Here is a 22,249-nt window from a genome sequence, read left to right on the forward strand (position 1 = left end):
GATTTGTGAGATCAAGCCAGTGTCGCTTCTGGCTTAACACTGCTGTGATGCATTTTGTGTGACTTTGTTAAAACAAGCAGCACTTGAGAAAGCCACCCCTGTGAGCAGATTTAGGATGAGCCTTGTTGCTTGCCAGGAGAGCTTGTTCTCACTCACTGATTGTGAAAGGGGCTGGGGGACTAGTCCAGCCGTTGATGTCTGTGGGATGTTGGAGCTTGGGCGTGCGGCTCCTGTGCAGTCGGTCTGCCAGACACATTCCCATGGCCCTCTAGCTACGTCCTCTCCTTACCATATTAAGAACATCTGTACAAAGTGATTTATAAACTCTCTCCTTTGATAGTGTTGGCTGTATTTTGTGTCTCAGCAGTTTTCTGTATTGCTGAACTATTATTCATTAGCAGATTTTGTGGTAAAGCCTTTCCCAGACTTTAGCCCTATTGATTGTGTGGCTGGGTCCTCACCTATCCTTCTTTCCTTCTTTTTACCCACTGCCTCTTCCAGTTTTATGCTGGCTCTGTTAGCTTCATGTCCTGGGGCCATGCCTTGATTCGTAAGCTTGTCACTTGTCACTGTGAGCCCTTATAAGCCTTGCTTTGTACCTGAACTGGAGACCTTGAAGGCCAGGCAGGGTTGGTACATGAAGCAGCGCTGATGACTTAGTGGCTGCCTGTTGTTCCTCAGAGCTAATGTGTTATTTGGGTGGTGAGAACAGAAGAGGTGGATTGTGCAGTGGCCTCAGCAGGGCTTCTCAGGCCCCTAGCCATACTCAAAATTTTTTTGGACTTCTGTCGTAAGTCACAGCTTTATATTTTGTCATTCAAGCGGTTTCGTTACTGATACCCCATTCTTCTTTCTAACAGGCTCCACATCTGTTTGTTACAAGCCTACCAGCCCAGTCCAGGTACTGGAAGACACTGGCTTTCTTTACCAGGATCACCAGTTGTTTGCTGGCAGACATGAAGTTTCTCCACTAACAGCTGAAGCGATCAGTGCCAAAGAAAAAGCTGGTAAGTGCATGGCCACACTTCCATATGAATCCACCACATTTAACTTTCAGGATTTTCCCAAAGCATGAATTGAGCAGTTTAGACCATTTACAAATAATATTTATGGAGTTGAAGGCCAGCTTCTCATCCTTGGTAGAGCCAAAGGGGAGTTACCTTTCACTTGAGCATCGTGACCAGCTGTCACTGGTCAGCTGTGCTTGTGGAGGATGCTGCTTGTCCTTCGGGGCATGGCTGCTCTTCCCTACGCAGCTGGACTGAGGTCCGTGGCTTTTTGCTGATGGAGCAGGACCACAGGCACCCTGTGGAAGGCTCACTGTGGCTGATCCTTTTGAAGCTCGGTAATAGGCAACTAAAGCACATCTCCCAAGTACAAGGATGCTAACAGGTGACTAGTGCAGGAGTGGAAATCCTTCTATATATGATAAAGAGCTGTCTTTACCATGTGACATTGGCTTTATTCACTTTCCTCAGGCTTATCGCAAGCATGATATAACTGGACTGTGAGCTTTCTGGTATGTTAGGGAGCCTTTTATTGCATGTCTGCAAAAATTGCCAGTGTGGTGAGGTTTCGGTGTGCTGATAATGTGCATAGAGCAGTAACAGTTTGCTGTAACTGCAGGGACATATAAAGTAGGTGAGTACTTGGTTGTTGTGCAGACAGGTAGATGGAGAGGTGTGCGTCTGTGCATCTTGCTGGGTCAAACACTGGCCCAGGGAGCTGACAGACCCTCTAAAAGCTGTAGCCCTCGTGAGTCAGGCTGGCAGGCAGATAACATCTCAGGGAAAGTAGGAGAGGTGTATCTCATAGGGCAGGCATGGAGTGAAACAGCCTGGGAATCTTCTCTCTCTGTTGAGCCCCACAATCATCTTTAAGGCTTTGCCACAGAAATGTTAGTGGAAATGACCTATACTCATAGTTAAGAGTTGAAGGCTTTTCTTCCCCTTTGGCATCCGGGTTATATGTGAGTTATCCCACAGCATGTGCAGTAACTGATGAAACCTCAGGGAAATACCAGACCCCAAGAGAAAGTTTGCTTTTTAACTACTTGCAAATGCCAAAAAACAAATGTAAGTCCTTGTGACGAACTCCTCTGAGAATTGGGAACAGCATGAGAGAAGCGGAAAGCTGCCAAAAATGACCTCAAAAAACTGAACTGAAAACAGCACCTCCTTCTTGCCTAGGGACATGGGAGGACCCTGTCCAGAGCTGCGGGCTTATTCTCGCTTTTGTCCACACTGGGGTCTTTCAGAAGCACCCCTCTGGGCTCAGACACCGTTCAGACAGACATCTTACACCACTTTTGGGGATGGGCTCCAGGAGGGAGGGATTCCAACCCCCCCTGCTGTGGTTATGTACCAATAGATACTTAGCTCCAGGCAAGGTCCACTGCATATGTAGTGCAAAAATGGTGTCATTGCCTCTGAATGGCTTCAGTAGCCTGTGTTAGGGGTTGTGTAGCTAATTTGTCTGTGCTCTTTTTGGAAAGTCATACATCCATGACCATAACACCTTCCTTGTACTCACTGAGCGAAATTACAACAGTTAGTATTGACTACCTTAGAAATAACGTTATTGGCTAGAATGGAATTTGTAGTTTTAGGGGAAGATGCCAGAGCACAGATTAGTACCACTTTTAGGACCCTTTTATTGTCAGTGTCATTTCACAGTTTTTCTGCAACACATTCTACGTTTTATTTTGTCGTGGCAGGGAGTGCAGTTATGAGCGGATTTGACTCATCTGACTTTGGTCGTCAGAAATGCAGCATCTCGTTTAGTATTGCCATACAGGCAGCCTCTCTAAGCCGTGTGAGGCTTCTCCAGGTGGGAGGTCAAACCCTGAAACAGGCTTCTTACAGAGGTGGTCGATGCCCCGAGCCTGTCAGTGTTTAAGAGACATTTGGACTATGCCTTTAATAACATGCTTTAAATTTTGGTCAGCCCTGAAGTGGTCAGGCAGTTGGACTAGATGATCATTATAGGTCCCTTCCAAATGAAATGTTCTGTTCTGTTCTCTACTCTCTCTACTCTCTCTACTCTCTCTACTCTCTCTACTCTCTCTACTCTCTCTACTCTCTCTACTCTCTCTACTCTCTCTACTCTCTCTACTCTCTCTACTCTCTCTACTCTCTCTACTCTCTCTACTCTCTCTACTCTCTCCTCTTATTTTAAAATGAGACCAGATCTCCCTGTGACATCACCTGTCCATCCGTTGACTTGGGAGGGAGTTCAGAGCTGGAGTATTATGGAGGGGAAGGTCAGGGAGAGGACGGGGACATGTTTTTAGGAGTCGCTGCAAACAGAATTAGGGATGATCTGGAGCGAGGGGACAAGCAGGGAGCAGTGCCCTGACTCCTTTGGTGGCTCCCAGCCATGTCCCCTCTGATCCCAGGGTGACCCTGGCAGGGCACTGCCCCTGGGGTGCGTCCTGGGCAGGGGGTCACAGCTGTGGGGTGTAGGAGAGGAAGAAAGGAGGGGACACTGGACCTGCTGAGCAGCAGAGCTAATGGTGGCCTCTCTCTCTCCCTGCCCAGCCGAGGAGGCCCTCTGCACCCTGCGCCCACCCAGCTTCCGCCGGGTCCCAGAGGCGGAGATGCGAGGGGCGGAGGAGGTGGCAGCCGGCACCGTCCTGCAGCGCCTGATCCAGGAGCGGCTGAGGTATGGCAACCCCAGCGAGAACATGAACCTGCTGGCCATACAGCACCAGGCGACGGGCAGCGCCGGCCCCTCCAACAGCACTGCCAGCACTCTCTCTTCCGCAGAAAACCTCGCGCCCGAAGACCCCCCAATGGTCCAGCCATCGGGGCGGCAGGAACCGCAGGGGCAGGAGCACCAGGGGGACGGTGCTGCGATGGAGAAGCAGCCCCGGGCCCCACAGCCCCCGCACGGCACCGAGGAGCTCCCCACCTACGAGGAGGCCAAGGCCCAGTCTCAGTTTTTCCGCAGCCAGCCGCCGCCAGCCACTGCCGCCGCACCGGGATTTTATGGCGCGTCCGGCCAGAAATCCAGGACGGAGGGGAGGCCGACGGTGAACCGGGCCAACAGCGGGCAGGCGCATAAGGATGAAGCGCTGAAGGAGCTGAAGCAGGGCCACGTCCGCTCGCTGAGCGAGAGGATCATGCAGCTCTCACTGGAGAGGAATGGGGTCAAGCAGCACCCCCCAGCCCCGGGGGGCGGGAAGGGCTTCAAGGCGACCCCGCCACCCGGCAAGGCCGCAGACCCGCGGGGCCCGCCACCCGAGTACCCCTACAAGGGCAAGGCGGCAGCCCCCGGCAGCAAGGCGCAGGACCACGGGCTCTTCTATGGCGAGCAGCCGGCACAGGATGTCCTCAAGGCCTCCTACGCCGCCGCCCAGCCCACCCGGGCAGAGGTGGCCATCGTCCGCTACCAGCCGCCCCCGGAGTATGGGGTCAGCAGGTAATGGCCATCAAGGGCGGGTGGGTCTGCTGGAGGGGCCTGATCCTGCCCTGGCTGGAGGAGCCGGCTGCTGCGGGGCTTGGGCCTCATGTAGACTTGGCCTCTGTGAGCTTCAGCCTCGGCCATGCGTGGGGACATCACACTCCTGCAGCCGGGCCCGCACGGGACAGCAGGTGGAGGCACCTGTGTCCCCAAGAGGGCTATAGAAAGCATATTATGCCCTACTTAAATCCTCCCAGTGGAGCTCACGTGGGGCTTTCACGCTATGGGGCCCCTCGTGCCAGGCCTCCTCGTGAGCATGGGTTTATCCCAAGCGCATTAAAAGTAATCCAGAGTGTTTACTCACCGTGTGCTGATCCCTGCGAGCGGCACGGGTCCTGCCCGGCGCCCGGGCGGGACTGCTTCCTTCAAAGGTGAGCTTGTGCCTTGAGGGCTCCCTTTTCCTTGCTGTACCTGAATGCAAGTGTTTCTCTGTCTCATCCCTGCCTTTTTGACCTCCTGGACAGTATTTTGCTGGATTTGAAGGGCTGGAGTTGTCTGGTGTGAATGTTAGCGGGGTTTGTGTTGCAAACTGTCTCATTAGGTCTTCGCTGACCCCAGAACCCCCAAAGGTTTTGTTGGCATCAACTTCAGTTGCATGCACTTACCTTGCCACAGTGCAGGCATGGAGAAAAGGTGGCGCAGCTGACCCAGCTCTTCCTTTCCAAAATTTGTAAGGCACAGAATGATGGAAAGAATGCTCTGCCTTTCCATGTTTGCAGAAGTGATGGGTTTTGTGTCCAGGCGGGGAGAAACTCTGAGCATGGCTTTGGTGTATATTGTAAGACGGTTGTGACAAGCGGAGGGCCAGCGCTGAGCGCTGCTGGCCTTCCTCCAGCTACACGTGTGTTTTGGTTACCAGCCTACCACTGTGCGGAGTCATGCAATTTTTTTAGAGCAAGATGATACTTTTGAGAGCTCAGCGAAAATCACTGTTTATGCTAAGAAACAGCTATATGGACTTGAGGGCAACAGGGCCCAGCTGGGGCCATGCTCTCCCACAGCCATTTGCAGTGCTAACAAACATCTCCAGCACGAAGCAGATTCATCCCCACAGAAAAGGAGCTGGTTTGGGGGTTTTTATCCCGCTTAGAAAATGCTGATTCAATGCCCACAGATCCTGTTCTGCAGGGTCCATGTAAGCAAGCGGACATGGGCACTGCATGCACTGCTTCAGCTAACCAGGAACAGCACTGGTGTCGTGTGGGAAACCTTTTGGTGTCACTTCCAGAACCTTTCCCCACTGCCTGATCAGCAAGGTTAATGCTGAGAAACCCTTCGATTTCAGTGCAGTTTTCCATGCTGGCAGCACGGGCCAGCCCCCAGCCTTACTCCAAGGTACTGCTGGATCACCCCAGCAACTGTGGGGAGAAACCCACTAGCTCGTGGTTGTGGTTACTCCTCATTCCTCGTAAGGCAGCATGGTCTAATCCCCAAATCGCACTGCAGAGGGGATGCCTGGTACCCCTGTGTTCTGTTTTCTTTGCGTGACTATGGGGTAGTGTCCCTCCTGGCTGGTGTAGGGGCACTGGAGGGATGTGTTGTGCAGCAGAGGCAGTGTGACAGAGCAGAACTGCTGCAGTTTTTAGACATAAAAAACATCTTAGGTGGTGTCTTTCTTGCAGCTGAGCAAGGGCCTTAATAGCTGTTGGTCTGTGTATATCCCTGTTGGCTGCTCCAGCATGCATTTCCAGGGGTAGTTCAGGAAGTTGGCATGGCTGGAGGGTCTTTCACCAAAGCTAGGTTTGGTCTAAGCTGTATTATCGCTCTTGTGATATTCTCTAACATGGTTCTGGGTCCTGGTGTACAGATGGGGATTTTCAGGTCCTTCTTGGCTCCTTTCACACGATGCCTGGATTTTGGAGGTTATTTCCTGCGCACGTGTTCTTGTCCCGTACATGTGAGGTGGTGGTAATTAACACTAGCAGGATGGTTGCTCACTTGCAGACTGTACCTTGTGCCATTGCATTGCACAGTGCCGGTGGCTGGGGAGATGTTTGTGCAGGAGATGTCAGACAGCAAGCCTCTGGGTCTTGGCAAAGCGGTGGTCTTCATCCTCATCTCAGACTTCTTTCTATGATATTTTTTGATACAGGAATGTCAACCTTTCACTTTGCTTGGGCGCACTGAAATACTCACCACTGGCATTACCTGGACTTGTTCTTAATTGGTATGAACTGATTTGGTCTCTTCTCCTGTGCCATATCCCAGTTTATAACTGGCTCCGTGGGCTGCAGGATCCCCTTACAGTCTTTGTTACCTGGGAAGATTTGGATGACAAAAGCTTTTAGGAAGTCGCTGTAATTCCTGTGTGCTCCATCACTTGCCATTTCTCTGTCTGCAGCAGCTGTGCTCTGCTGCACCTCCGTGCACCTCACGCTGCGTTGCAGGACAGGCTTGCCAAGGTCTGGATGGAATGGTTAAAATGCAATTTCACAAGACGGCCTCTGCCCCAAACATTCCTCTCTATGGAGAGGGTAAAGGCGTGTTACCTGTCTGGGGACATCAGCCCCATCTCTGCTAGAGAATTTGTCTGGGTGGCAGCCCCTGAGCACTGCTGGAGGAGAGCCGGGGACTTGTTACACTGCTGGGTTGCTCCCAAGCTCAAACCTTTCTGTGCTTCTGCTCTTGCTCACTGCTTCCCCCCTTACCTGGGCTCTGGGGAGGCTCACAGCCAGCCATCTGGCTGGAATAGAGGACCTTGATAAGAGAGGTCAAGTTAGGGGACTACCCGGTTTCATAAGGCTAATAAAAGAGTAGGACTTAGAGAGGCTACTTTTTCTGTTAGAGGAGCAAGCGAGGTGAGAAATTCCAGCTTTCATCTTGTTGGGAGTGCCTGGGAAAGAAGCTAATGGAAACACAGCTTTGCCTGTGGTCAGATGGGAATCTCGTATATCCCAGCACCTCCTTCCTTCTGTCCTGGCTATATCTGTTCCCCAGCCCATCCATTCTGGCATCCTCTGAACACGGACTACGCAAAAGGCTTCTGCCTTCTAGAAAAGAGGGGAGAGAAGCACAGAGCTGCATTGGTCCAGAGGAAGCACCCACAGATACCAGGGCCAGAAAAGACCTGTAGGGTCACTGATCCCTCCGTCCTGTGAACAAGTGTGGCTGGAAACCCACAAATGTTGGCAGGGAGCTGTTGAAGTAGATGGGATAACTGCAGCTGCTGCTTAACTTGCTTTTTTGGTTTGGCTTACTTTTTGCATATGGCTGGTTTTAAAGGAAACTTTGCGTTTAGAATCACTGTGGTGAAATCTCACAACTTTACTGTAAATCTCAAGATACTTGGTATTGTCCGGAAGACCTCCTGGAATCAGGTGATGCTGCGGTAATCTCAGCATTTATAGAAATTAGACTTAGGGACCCCTGCCTTTTGGACATCATGATTGCAGAGCAGAGCTTGAACCCTGAAGTTTAAAAGGCCAGAACCCCATAAGGCAAATAAAAAGGAACTGGTATTTGTTCCTGTTTTAAAATACCAGTATTTTTAAGCCAGTTGCATGGTGCTTGGGGCCCTGACTCACAACTTCTGAATGCTATAAGTTGGCCAAGTGTAACAATCTTTAGAAAACCTTTCTTTTCCTAGATGTGCGGCTATTCCTGAATGGTGTCTTTGCTAATTTTCCTTAGGGGCATGTTCAGAGAGTTGCAGCTTGTCAGGTAAAAGGACTTGGAAAGATCTAATTTAATCTTTTGTACAACGCTGTGAATTAATTCCAGTTTGTGAAACATTCAGTCCTGATGATTGTAACGCTCTCTGTCTGGAGAATCCATCACAGCCTTTACAGACTTGTTCCACTAGCTACTTGCCATCTCTGGCACAGGTCTGCATCTTGGTTTTAGCCTGGATTTTCTAGTTACCAGTTGGGATTTTGCAGTATCTGTGTCAGATACATTGAGGAGCCCTGTGCTGTCGGTCCTTTAATACATTTAACAGATGGAGCCTGGAGTCCCATAATTATTTCACTGTTGTCAAAAAACGTTTTTTCACTATGTAAAGACAACCTGGACACCATGGCAGTACCAGCTGAACCAGAGGCTAATCAGGTATAATATCACCTCTGCAATGCAACTTGATGTTCCTTGCTTACGTAGCTCGTTAACACTTGCTGTTTCAGACGTTGGCACTCTGGGAGCTCCCCATCCAGCTTGTTATCCGGTCAGGCATGTGAGGGTAGTCACAGCCCAGGATAGGATTTCCCACCCTTTTATTGTAGCTTGCCGTATTTATTCCGGGGAGGATGAATTTGGACCTGCTCAAGTCCATATTGTTTCTCCATGCCCTGCTTAAGCAGTGATCCAGATCACTCAGTGCAATGAATCCTCTTAATTGCTTCCAGTGGCCCTTGTCAGATCCTGATGTCTTTCATCCAGAATGATTTCTTTCTCTGCACTGTTAATAAAAAGCCTGTATAATGCAAATGAAGCCTTGAACTGGAAACAGCGCTGCTTGTTGAGGGGACTTCATTCGTGGCTACATGCGGAAGTCAATCATGCAGGCACCTTTTAATTCTGATTTAATCCTTGCATTTTAAAAGATGGCATGCAACTGAAGAATAAATCTGGGTTGTTTTTAAAGATAGCCCAGTTTTTTATGTGCCTCATAAAATTCCACCCTGCCTGGATGTAGAAGCCTATATTTAACTGCCAGAATAGTCGTGACTTCTCTGGTTATTTGTGTATTAATCACTCCCCCACCACCACTCTATTACGGCTGGTTTCAGGTAACCTGTTGATATTTACTCATTCAACCACACGTCTGTGGCCGCAGAGGGGACTACAAGGAACTCCTTTTCATCCCTGAGACACCCCAGGCAGGCAGGCATGCTGGCAGCATGGCTGAGCCGAGGGAGTCGTGCCCAAGCTGACTTCTGCTGGCGTTGCCCTGTGAGGATAGTCAAGCATGAGCGTGGGTCGGAGGCTGCGCTTCCAGCTGACGTGGAGGCTGGCAGCCGTGCAGAAGAACTTTGTATCATCTCCTGATCTAATCTGCCATTCATTAGAATAAATGAAAGCTAAATGAAGCCATTCCCACAGCTTAGGTGATGCCCACTTAATTTCTCCTTACCCTTCTGTGTTATTGTCGCGGTTGGTCCCTCGAGGAGTACAGAGGTTGAGGAAGGCACCTCTTCCTTTACTTTACTAAAGTACTTTACTTACACTTACTTCCTTTACTGAAAATCAGCTGGGCTTTAGAAAGAATATCTGTTCTGAGTGTGGATCCCTGTGAAGAAATAGGATATCCTGCCCCTCTCTTGACTACGGAAGATACGTTTAATGCAGTGTGTGTCTTTTCAGATTATAATTTTGCCCTGCAAATCTTGATGCAATCATCCCCGAAAAAGACGGACCAAGTCATTCCAGCACTAACAAACATCACTAACAAAATAATGAATTCTGGAGATGTGAGTCCAAGTCTGCAAAATGGTTTTTGAAATTAAACCTCTATGTTTACAACGCGCTGTAACTGTTGCTGATTCCATAAGCCAGAGAATGCCGTGAGAGCTATGTCTTGACTATGGAAAGTAATGGCTGTAATCAGCATTTAATGATGGGTGTATAACTGTTTCTTTGCACCATGACCATTAGACTGGGCTTACTGACTTTCCCAGGATCCTGTCTTTTTCCTGCCTGCTGACAACAGATTCCCCTATGTTTAATTGCTTAACCCCTCTGTTATTGATAGCTACAAAGAATAGCATTTGAAGTCAGCTTCATGACTACTCATCAGAGATCATAGCTGAAGTCAGGTAGACACCTGGGTCTGAGGTTGGTATCCAGACTCAAGGCTCCCAGTCAATGGGCAGGAATAAGCACCCTTTACACACTTGAGTGTTACTGTAAGATAAAAGCCTAAGGCAGCTTCAAAGAACTGCACCTGAGAAACATCTCCGTCTCTTTGCTCACTCAGCTAGAGCATCCGCAGTAGATATGTGAAGTTGTGAGATGAAGTCCCTTGGGAGAGTCTTGGAGAGATGAAGCAGGTCAGTCTGCCCTAGAGGCAAAGGAAGGCAGAGCATTCAAGGAAAGATGGGCGAAATAGGTTAGAGGAGGGCATTATAATTATGAATGTAAATGTCATGGTATGTTGGAAGCAAAGTCCTTCCTCCACTGGCTGCTCTCCCTCCCCACACAGAGGACAGCTGAATTTTACCTGTAGCAGAGCAGAGGTGGAATTTCTTTTCTAGAACATTTACAGGTATTTTCATTTTACTAACTCCTAATACTGTCCTGCTTTATCAAGCAATAGCTTTTCTGTATTTATGATTTCCTGGTGGTCAACAGCAAGTGGATTTTATCATCAATTGTCCTTTCAGGGTTTCTTATTGCTACATACAGCTACAAGTTCCCCCAGAATTCCGCTATGTTGGTCATTCTTGCTTCCCGGAGTTCGAGTATAAGAGGTGTATTGAGACCATGCCTAAATTTGGGGGCTTGGGTAGCCTTGCTGAAATCTGAGGGATTTCTCATGGAACTAAAGTCCATGGTCAAGCATTTTGCTGCAGACACTGTATTGCAGGCTACATAGAACAACCTATTATATATATCGCAAGCTATACATGACTTTAAAGGTGGAGTCCAGTCTGGTGACCCTGGCATGGTGGCCCTTGAAAGGCTCATTGCCTTCCTGGTGCTCCCTACTCAAAAAGCTGTTTCCTCATTTATTTTTTTTTTATTTTCTTTACATTGCAATGCAGAAATATGTAGAGGCTCTATGATAATGCCAACAAAAATAGATGTTTTCAATAGAAATGTAGCTGAAATGTTGCAGAGATACGCAAAACTCATAATGTTCCACTGTTTCACGCTTGGAAGAAGGACGATTTTTGATGAAAATGTGTTTAGCTGGAAGATTTTAACCTGCCCTAATACAGAGTAAGATCAACATTTAAAATACAGTGGAAGTGCTTTGACAATGTCATTCTTTACTAAGCCCAAAGGAGCTCAGGATAATCCTGATTGCTTCGTTTCTTTGGAGCTCTTATGTGAGAGGTTGGATGTGAACTAAGCTGATGTTATAACTTTCCGATTTCTGCAAGTGTTGATTGGTTAATGTGAATCGCTGTGTTGATTTTATTGCATAGACACTCAGAGGTTTTGCAGTTGGCTAAATCAGAATTAAATTGGGACAGATTACACAAGTAAAAAGAAAGTCAGAAACATGTTCGTTATGTTGAACAGTTGTGGTTGAAAAAGCATGATGTCCATTGTGCCTGTTCAGTTTCCAAGCTGGAAGACACTTCAAAGAATCTCTCCTGTGGCCCCGGCTACTGAGACTGATGCCTGGCTGGTGCTACAGGGTGTAAATCTTTAGTAGCTCAATAAGTGTTTTGCAGCTGAAAAAAGTGGAGATCCCAAGAATCTTTCCTTCCTCTGTGGCATAAAGCCAAACAGACTGAAGAGCATGTGAAAAGGTTAAATTGATGAGAGGTTGAGATTTCCAAAAAGTACAATGTCAAGAATTCCTGCAAGCATTTAAAGGGTGTGTCGGTGATCAAAGATTGCTCTACTTCATAATGCAAAAGGAAAATTGCTGTATCTCCACCGGTTTAGACTCAGTTTAGACTCAATAATTACATTGCTTTTAAGCTATTCCAATAAAGAAGTGAGAAAATCTGTACCTGTAGCAAATCTGTGTCTTTGTAGAGGTATAACTATGTCCAGACAGCCGGGCTTTTATTTGCATAAGATCAGCTCTGGCCTTATTTTGGTAAAGAAAACTCACACTTAGTTGAATTAATTGCTGTGGTAAAATGTGCAAAGGCAAACTTGCTGTCAGCAGCGCTTATGAGGTACTAGATGCTTGGCTGTGTCTGCATGTGCTTATGGAGCATCTTTTGCATTGTCATGACATCCCTCACTCATGGTTCTTTATTGTTCAGATTTCTGAGCAAAAAAAATTTTCCAGTTCCACAGTGGGTGTGGGATCCCTTGGCAGATTTTACATGCTGGAGCACCAGAAGGAAGGAGGCACTGTGGGGACAGTGTGAAAGCTGTGCCCATGGCAGGCTGTCCTTGCAATTTACAGACCAGCTCGGCGCAGGGCTCACTGGGCTTACTGGTTCAGTGGCCTTGGATCACTGGGCACAGTTAGGAGATGTGGTTTTGGTCTAAGTAAGGTATATGAGCCCCCCAGGTCAGTGTGACACACACACACACCCCACACCCCCCAGGGCATCCTGCTGCAAGATCCCAGCAGCAGGCAGAAGTGGTGAGGCTAAAAAGGCAGTAAACTCCAAAGGCAGGTGAGCAGGGAGCAGCATCTTAATCCAGTGCCGCTGTCTGGGAGCTCTGGGACTACTGTGGGAGCACCACATTGAATGAGAAGTTGTTTTGCAGCCCTGGGGTTTGCTGAGCACTGTCCAAAGGCCACAGTGCAGATATACACCAGCCAGAAAGTCAGCTTGGAGGTGGGAATGCATGCTTCTCTCCTTTCTGGCCACGCAGCTCATGACAGATACAAGAGAGCAAGGCAGCCTAACACCCTGAATTAAAATTATATGCCCCCTGTTGTAATGCCCCCTTCCTGCTAAGGCAATGTCGAGCACCACTGCAAATCACTGTAGCCAGTACAAAAGAAAGAGCTGTGGCAGCATCCTCTCCTGTGGCAGGGTGGGATGGTTTTCAGCTTCAGCTAGCATGGCGTTTGGTGAGGGGTGTTTTTGCATAGCAAAACTGCTGCAGTTTCCTTTCTCCTGCTTCTCTGTGCTGTTGTGTTGCTGCTGTGGTGTGCACTGCAGCATGAGACGAGTATGCAGGGTCAGCGTGAGCACAGCTTTCACCAGCAGTGGCAGGTAAACTTTTGCGATGTTTCTTAAGAAGTTATAAGATCATGCAACAGATCCACCTGGAAGATATGTCAAAACGTGTGGAAGACAGGGAGGTGATTAGAGACAGCCAGCATGGCTTCACCAGGGGCAGATCGTGCCTGAATAATCTAGTGGCCTATGATGGAGCAACTGCATCAGTAGACAAGGCAAGAGTTACTGGCGTCATCTGCTTTGATGGATAGTTTGAAGGATGGACTTTTAGATGGATAAGGAATTGGCTGGATGGCCACATCCAAGGAGTCACTGCTAATGGCTCAATGTCCGTGTGGAAACCAGTGATGAGCAGTGTCCCTCAAGGGTCTATACTGGCACCAATACTCTTTATTATCTTCACCAATGACAGACAGTGGGGTGGAGTGCACCCTCAGCAAGTCTGCATGTGACACCAAGCTGAGTGGTACGGCTGATTTGCTAGAGGGAAGGGATGCCACCAGAGGCATCTTGACAGGCTTGAGGAGTGGGCTTGTGCAAACCTCATAAAGTTCAACAAGGCCAAGTGCAAGGTCCTGCACCTCGCCTGGGGGAGTCCCAGTATCAGTTCAGACTGGGGGATGAAGGGATTGAGAGCAGCTCAGTGGAAAAGGGTTTGGGGATGAAAGATTGAGCTAGCAGTGTGTACTTGCAACTCAGAAAACCAATTGTATCCTGGGCTGCATCAAAAGAAGTGTGACCAGCAGGTTGAGGGAGGTGGTTCTGCCCCTCTGTTCTGCTCTGATGAGACTCCACCTGTGCTGCGTTCAGCTCTGGGGTCCTCAGCACAGGTAAGACATGGACCTGTTGGAGTGGGTCCAGAGGAGAGCCACAGATTGGCGGACTGGAGCACCTCTCATATGAAGAAGGCTGAGAGAGTTGGGGTTCAGCCTAGAGAAGAGAAGGCTCCAGGGAGACCTTACAGCAGCCTTGCAATAATTAAAGGGAGCTTATGAGAAAGATGGAGAGACAGGGCTTGTAGTGACAGGAGAAAGGGCAATGGTTTTAAACTGAAAAAAGATAGATTTAGATTGGACGTAAAGAAGAAAATTTTTATGCTGAGGATAGTGAGGCACTGGCACAGGTTGCTTGGAGAAGTTGTGTATGCCCCATCACGGGAAGTGTTCAAGGTCAGTTTGTGTGGGGCTTTGAGCAACCTGATCTAGAGAAAGATGTCCCTGCTTACTGCAGGGAGGTTGGACTAGATGACCTTCAAAGATCTCTTCCAACCTAACCCAGTTTGTGATTCTGTGAATTACTGTATGTTTTGCTGGCCCTATGTAGTGTCACCCAGACTTCCTGCATTTGAAAAGTTTTATCCACTTCCAGTAGATACGTAGCTCCTTAGTCATTAGCCTGCACCTCTGCCAGAGCAGTAACGTGCCTGGGGCTGAAAGCAAACTCTTCTGGCCCTGGGAGCTGCCTGGGGAATGGCTCCTCTCCCGTGCTCCTGAGCTGCCTCCATGGGTGTTTAATTTACTAGGGGAGACACAGCCTTAGGGTATGTCTGTGCTCTGCAGGTTAAGTCATCTCCAGGCCAGGGTGAGCTCAGCACAGGCTTTCCCAGTGCTGGCTGCGTGAAGCTTTGCTGGGATCTTCTTGCCAAGGACAGAGCCTGGGCCAGGGTCTGTGCTTCTGGGCAGGCTAGCAGTGGGCTCAGGTTTGGGAAGGGGCTCATCACTGGTCTTTGCTCCATTTCAATACTTTTTCATGCCGTGGTGGATGCACAGGGCAAAGCACGAGAGCCGGTATGGGAGTGTGGGGCTGTGTGCGTGCTGCTTCTGGGGGGCTGCAGGGCCCTGTTTGCTTTCCTTCTAGCTTGGACAGAAGATAGGACTGAATTGCTGGCTTTCCTCACCATCCTGTGGATGGGTGGGGACAAGCTTGTTAGATCAGCGCTATTCGCTTTTAGGGCAGGGCTTTAAAATTGCCTTTGCTGTTCATTTTGTTCTGTTGCAGTTGAAGGCAGTGGCCGGTTGTTGTCAGTAGAATTAAGCCAATGCTGAGAGCTTTTGAAAACCCTGCTTTGGGAAGCTGTGTAGGTGCTGAAAACAACAGTAATCATATTTATTATGTATTTATATAGCACAAAATTGTCTAAAAATAATAGCATTCATGGACCTTTGAGGCGAAATGAGGTAAATACATCTGTTGGTTAGGTCTCCTGCTTCATGCAGGGTACAGAAATAAAGGCAGCAACATCTACAGCAAGCCTGCTAGCTTGTGGTTAATCTAAAATACAACTTTCAGAAGGTGCTTGATTGCAGACTTCAGGTGGGATCCAGCAGCCAGCTTATTTTCCAGCCAGACTGGGCTCTGACACAGATGTCCCGCGTGGTGTGAGTTGAGTCTCTTGGACAAGCATGGTGTAGAAATTTCACAACTTTGGCATCTGGACTGAGGAGTAGCTCAGCCTGTGCACAGCAAGGCTCTGCGTGGGGCCGCTCGCCCTGGCCAAGGCTCCGAGGCTGCCTGTGTGGTGGATGGAGGGATGGAGATGGGTCTGGTGCAGTCAAGCTTTGAGCTACTCCCTGCTGGAATTTCCTTCTTTTGAGGCGGTCTCCCTTCTCAAGCTTGCAGGGCTGAAATGCGGGACAGAAATGAGGGTCTCTGGTCCTACCTGCAGGGTTACCTTCACTGCTAAGATGTTCTCCTGGGTTATCCTCCAGCCACTGCGAAGTGTGACTCGGGTGGATTAAAGAGCCACCTGCCATCAGAAAGCCTATCCCACATGCAGGTCCACCGCCCGCTCACTTCTTCACCTTCCTTGACATGAGCCCAGTGGGTGATGGATGCCGTTAGTCAGGGAGTGACACAATGAGGTCTTGCACTGGAAGATGGGTTTCATGGCTCGCCGTGATTGACCGGAGCTGTGCCGCCAGCAGCTCTGCAGAAGCCCTTCCCTTTGCCGCTTGCTAAAGCCACTCGGGGATGCAGCTTTGCTCCCATCACTTCCTCTCACCTCCCAATTCGGCCGATCAGCCGGTCTCCTCCAGGCAGGGAGCGCTGTTCAAAGGGTGAGTAATGCATCCCTTGTGTTTCCTGCGAGCCTGCCGATTTACGCTTCTCAGCAGTGGGGTTTGTGGCAAGGGGGGGCAGGGAGGGGCTGGCTGGCTGCTGAAATATTAGCTGCCCACCTAGGCAAAAATGCTGGTTTTGAGTCAATGCTTCTTTTATCCGTTCATGCCAGATGTATACATCACTGTCAAGAGCAGGCGAGGAGACAATTTGCCCAGTCCCTGCTGTGATTGTTGGTATTTAGGAGTGACTAAGGACTGGAGTCATGACCATACAGTTATAACTATTAATAAACCATGCAGTCATTAGGTGAAAGCTCCTGTGTGCATTTCAAGGGTGCACGGCTCTAACGCCTCCCCTGTGTGTGCTCTCCCACAGCCGACAATGCCAACCACCTTTCCCACCGCCGCCAGCCCAGCAGCACAGCCCCATGTCCTCGCAGGCCACCACTGCCACCACCGGCCCTCTGCTCCCGGGCGCCTTGCCCCCACTGCCGGCCCCTGCCGCTGCCCAGACACCGATGCCACCAGGCCAGCAGCTGACGCCTGATGCATTTGCCATCGTGGAGCGGGCACAGCAGATGGTAGAGATGCTCTCTGAGGAGAACCACATGCTGCGGCAGGAGCTGGAGGGGTACTACGAGAAGGCAGACAAGCTGCAGAAGGTATGTGGAGAGGTGGGGATGGGGCCTGGGCAGGGTAGCCACCTTGGTGGTCCTGCATTTGGGTCCTTCAAGCTGTTCATAGTCCTGTCACTGCAATGAGGATGCACCAGTGGCCATCTCTAACCAATGCCTCTCCATGGTGGTCTCCCAGAAGTGTAATCCTGTGTTCCATGGCCTGTGGGCTCCCTTGCCTTTAGGACGAAATGGGGCAGCCCGTCGCATGCCTCTCAGTTGGGGACTGGCCCCTTCCATCCTTCTACGCTGGCCTCTCCGCAGCTTTCCCTGCAAGTCTCCCATAGGCAGTGTCTGTTTCTGCTGCAGCTGGGTCCTGCACCGTCTACACAGGTGGTAGAGCAGTGGGGTGAGAAGCATTTGAAGAGCACGGCCACATCTGTCTCAAGTGGTCTTCTCCACCACAATATGCTCATTTGGCACTTCACACTCTTTGGAAGTGTAACAGCCATCGGTGGGATTGCCCATTTTTTGGAAATGCATTAACTTGGTCATCTGAGAGGCTTTCAGTGACTGCTCTATGGGTTTCTAAAAGGTGATGTTAAGACAACCACCTTTGAACACATTGGTTCAAAAAGCACTGCCCCCTTATCTGAAGGAACCATTTGGTAAAGATTTTGCTCAGCCCCCTTTTTTTTTTCCAAAGAGATCCTGCACCTTCTTTTCTATATGCAAGCTGGCATTTTCAGTGGAGCAGGGTGATGTCTTGCACACTGCCTCGGGTGACAAGATGAAGAGTCAAATCAAACGAATTAGAAGTTGCTTAAAAATGAGAGCTCACTGGAGCAAAAGCAGAAATGCTCCCCAGATCTGTGGGCTTTGGGTCCCAAGGGCCCAGATCAAATGAGTTATTTAGGATCCTACACTGCTGTTTCATTTATGTCTTCCCACTGCTTATACACGAAGGGGCTTAGGCTGCAGGTCTTTTCTCTCTGAATTCAGGATTCTAAATAGGAGCTCAGTTTTTTATGTGCTGTGTGGGATCGGAGTGTTCTTGGAGACACCAGTCACAGGAGAAGAGGTAGCTCTGAGAGACCATGTCCCAGCCTCAGCTTTGGGAAAAATCTGTGACAGTCTGTTGAAGCTGGTTAGAAAAAAGACCTGTTGTTTTGTAGCTGCTGTTGTCTTTTCAGCCTCCTCCTCTGCAACCAGATAAGTTGAGTTTATTCACAGAATTTAGTAAATGTAGTTGAGAAATTTTTGCAGCAATGTTAACTATTTGTGAAGAGGTCTGCAAAGGTTTTAATGCCAATTTCCCTGAGGCATTTGTGGGCAAAAAGAAATATTCCAGCTATTAATTTTACAAAAGCCGCGTTGTTCAGTAAAAGGTATTTGAGTGCAATGCCCTAAAAATATTCCTATTTCCTTTCACACTCTGGGAAATGGCTTTCTTTATCTTGGATGCCCCGCAAGTCGATTGCATCAGACACCAACAGAAAGGTATTCAGGCATGGGCTGAAGTCTCACTTCAGTCAACGGAGTGTAGACTCTAGTCGCCTTGACTTTGAGGGAATGTAAGCGGAGTATTAAAGTGAAACACATGCTCAAGTGCATTCTTTCTTTGGGAAAATGTCATGAACCAAAGCCTTTACACACAGTATCCCTCCCATGCTGTTTTTCCTGTGTTTGAACACAAGGACAGGGCAGGTCCTTCTCTGTTCCCACAGTTTCAGCTGAACTTCACCTCTGAAAGCGTGAAAGTGAGTTAAATTACATACTCTGTGGGTGAAAACTCTTCCCTCTTGTTGGAAGTCGAAGGGTCATGAGGAGTAGTAGTTCTTGTCTGTCTTGTGCATAATAATTTTATTCTAGCTAGGGCCACCCTCCCATCACTTTTATTCATTACAGAATAGGAGAAGAAATTGGAGAAAATCAGAGGGCTCCCTGGACATTCATAAGAACAGACCAGCCCTAGGGGTTGTCAAATTTTCAGTCATGTCTGAACAGACTTTTTGCAGAGAGGTACAAGGTGGTCATTAAACCCTGTGCTCTTTGACAAGTTGTCTGGTTTTCTTAGCTAAAAAGAGTTGGGGGGAACAGGGGTTGTGTGCATTTAATTCTGAGCTTTTTTTTGCAAAAGAAATGCATTATTTTCTCTTCTCTGTTGTTTTTTGTTGTTGTTGTTGGGCAGTGTTACCTTGCTGAAGTTTAATTGCCAGGCTGGGCTGGCCATTCCCTGTGCTGTGTGTGGGGGTTGTTTGAGTGGGTCAGCTCTAGGAGCTACTAGGCAGAGAAGATGCTAAACTGTCTTTTTTCCCTCTGTAGAAGAAGGGGAAGGAAAACCCAGAGCTGCTGAGAAGTGCCAACACAATTTATGGCTGTTCTTCTGCGCTCCTTTAATTTTGTTCAGTGCTGATGGAGATTCTTTTTCTGCAGCAAGTCTTTGCCTTCAGGGCTGCAGGAGACTTGCGTGGTGATGTGTTTTGGGAAGTAACAGCAGGTAACGGGCAGAGCAGAGCCCAGCAGCATTGGGTAGGACTATTGGGCTGTGGAACCCCCCTGCCATGTTGGCAAATCTGCTTCACTGTGGTACGAGCTCTCTGGAGCAGGCATCTTCTCCTGCAGATAGTGGCTCGCCTGGGAGAGAGGAGGCACAGGAACTGCAGGTGTCAGGGCACCCAGCTGAGCACGGTGTCTGGTTGGGATTGTGTAGTTAAGGATTGAGGGAAGTGCTTTAAAAATTATTTTTGCTAAGCCAAACCTTCCTTTCAAGGAAACTCTCAATCTGCTTAAATAGTTGAGGAGAGCAATCCAAAGTAGCTTGAATGCAGCCTCTAAATACTTATAGGAAGAGACAACTTTTGCTAGCAGAGGTCACACTGATCTAAGGAAAAAGCTGCAACAGAACCAAGTAGCTGAAATTACACTGTTATTGGAGTAACTAATTCATGTTGATTGTGGAAGATTCACATGAAACAGATTTTTGATTGTAGGTCATAGTCGTAGAATAGGATAGAATATTTCCGTTGGAAGGGACCTACAACAATCATCATGTCCAAGCCTGACCAGTTCAGGGCTGACCAAATTAAAAGATGTTGTTAAGGACATTGTCTAAAGGCCTCTTAACACTGACAGGCTTGGGGCATCATTCACCGCTCTAGGAAGCCTGTTCCAGTGAGTGACCACCCTCTCGGTAAAGAAATGCTTCCAAATGTCCAGTCTAAACTCCCCTGACACAGCTTTGAACTATTCCCATGTATCCTGTCGCTGGATATCAGGGAGAAGATCTCAGCACATCCCTCTCCTCTTCCCCTCCTCAGGGAGCTGCAGAGAGCAATGAGGTCACCCCTCAGCCTCCTTCTCTCCAAACTAGACAAGCCCAAAATCCTTAGCTGCTCCTCATAGGACATTCTTTCCTTTTCACCAGCTTTGTTGCCCTCCTCTGGATGCGTTCAAGCACCTTCACACCCTTCTTACATTGTGCGGCCCAGGACTGCACACAGTGCTCAAGGTGATTTTCTCAAAAAAGTTCAGACTTTTTGGTGAGGCTTTGTACAAGCTTGTGTTGCCATGCATATGAGGCAAAATAAAACTAATTGACTTTTTTTTGAACCACTGTAAGGTTCAGGCTGAATTTCAAACAGATTTGGATTTATGCAGTGTTCCTCTGAGTGTGTGGTCCTTGTGGTGGGAATATGCTTGGTGTCTGGCCATGCATCAGCAAGGTGGGGAAGAAGGACCAGCTTTTCTAGGTAAGGTTAGGGAAAATGTAACGAGGCTTCCTGGAGCTCCTGTTTTAAACAAAACAGAATGGAAGGCCAGAATAATCTGACTAAGTTTGTAGTGCATCCAAGGAGTGTCATAGCTTGGGATATGGCCAGTTCAACAGGTCATCCTCTTCTTGGAGCTGTGGAGAGCTGTCAGCTGAGAACTAATCTACATACGGTACCTTTTAATCTTATGCATGTAGGGGAGTGGCTTGTATGTGTGTGAAATGCCTGTGAACTGTTAAATCACCACCAAGTGAGATATGTGATGTGATACCCAGCAAAGCTGCTGCTGTCATGGCGGCCACACTGTGGGCTTTGCACATAACACTTGTTTCAGGTTTTGTGCCTGAGCAAGCTGAAAGCAGAAATCGGGGAGGGTAACACGAGTTTCCCGAGTTTTTGCCAGGCTTTCCTCGCTGCGTGGTTTGGAGGTGCTGCTTGCTCATGGGCCGTATCCAGACAGAGTGGCACTAGCATTGTGAGAAGCGCAGGTCCAGGCTGCTGGAGCCTGGCTGCAGGTTCCTACGCAGACAGTAGGGTGACAGCTCCAGAATCCCTGAAGCTTTTATTCTGCAAGTGCTGCAGCTGGCAAATTACACTTAAAGCTTAATGACCCCTGGAGAGGGACCTACCTCCAAAGCAAGTGGAGGTGGGCTTGCACCCTGGTTTCACAAATCATGAAACTGTCCCATCCACAATTCAAGAGGCTAAAAAGGTGCCAGAATTAGAAAGGTATGTGGGAGGCTATATATATATCTCATGGTTTTCCAGCCTGTGCTCATTATCAAGCTTTTCTCTACAAACACAAGGGCCAGGCATGCAGGAGCAGATTTCCACATCAGTGTTATTCATTCCTGCAGCAATGATTTTAGCAAAGCTGTAACACTCAACATGACATTAGCTTATTAGAAGAGCTGGATGGATTGACCTGAACAGCAAAACTTTGCCCAGGACTATCTTCCTGTCAGTCTTCTGGGCTCAGGTCTTAAGATGCAGGTTCACTGCTAAGGGCTTCCTCTGCATACCCTGCCTGCAGTTTGCCAGATTTTAAGGAGATGAAGTTAAGAAAATTGAAAACCCAAACCAATTGGTTTTGTCTGTTACAGAGAGTTTCTTCTTGTATAGAGCAGTCTTCAGTCAAGGATGGAAAGGAGTAGACCACAATAGTTTAAAACTGCCGTGAGGTCAAGAGCTGAGCCTAAACCACTTCTGGTGGCCTGCAGAGCTCAGAGCTAAGTTTTGGATCAGGGATCTGGCAGAATAGTAAGTCCTGCCTCTTACAACCCTTTCGAGGAAAGAATATGGTCCACACAAATACAGTTTCCTTCGTTACTCCTGCTGGATGGGGTTAAAGAAGCCACCTCAGTTGTAGAGGAAAGGCAACCAAGCAGTTACATCAAGTCCAGCCCACCCCAGGGTTTTTTGGGAGCTTCCAGCAAGGTGTCATGGGGGCATTGTGGCATGGCAAGCTACCCCACAGGGTGTTTGCAGGGATTCCAACTGTAGGAACCTCCAGCACTGCCAGAGCTTCACTCTGTCCTCTGCTGGGGAGGTTGGTCATTGTAGAGCTGGTGGCTGGT

At 48.6% G+C, this 22,249-nt stretch overlaps 1 protein-coding gene across 2 annotated transcripts in view; it reads left to right on the forward strand.

Annotated features, from left to right (window-relative positions):
* AMOTL1 (angiomotin like 1) overlaps window positions 1-22,249 on the forward strand; it is a 61,189-nt gene that overhangs the window by 10,777 nt on the left and 28,163 nt on the right. The window contains exons 2-4 of one of the 2 annotated variants that reach the window (XM_056328924.1): window positions 861-1,007; window positions 3,540-4,422; window positions 16,662-16,947. In XM_056328924.1, coding sequence (XP_056184899.1) covers window positions 861-1,007; window positions 3,540-4,422; window positions 16,662-16,947 — 1,316 coding nt within the window. Of the gene's footprint in view, window positions 1-860; window positions 1,008-3,538; window positions 4,423-16,661; window positions 16,948-22,249 lie in introns of those variants that run through there. The other variant, XM_056328925.1, reaches the window with a different exon arrangement.

The sequence above is a fragment of the Falco biarmicus genome, chromosome 2, assembly GCF_023638135.1.
Source record: "Falco biarmicus isolate bFalBia1 chromosome 2, bFalBia1.pri, whole genome shotgun sequence".
Classification (NCBI taxonomy): Eukaryota; Metazoa; Chordata; class Aves; order Falconiformes; family Falconidae; genus Falco; species Falco biarmicus.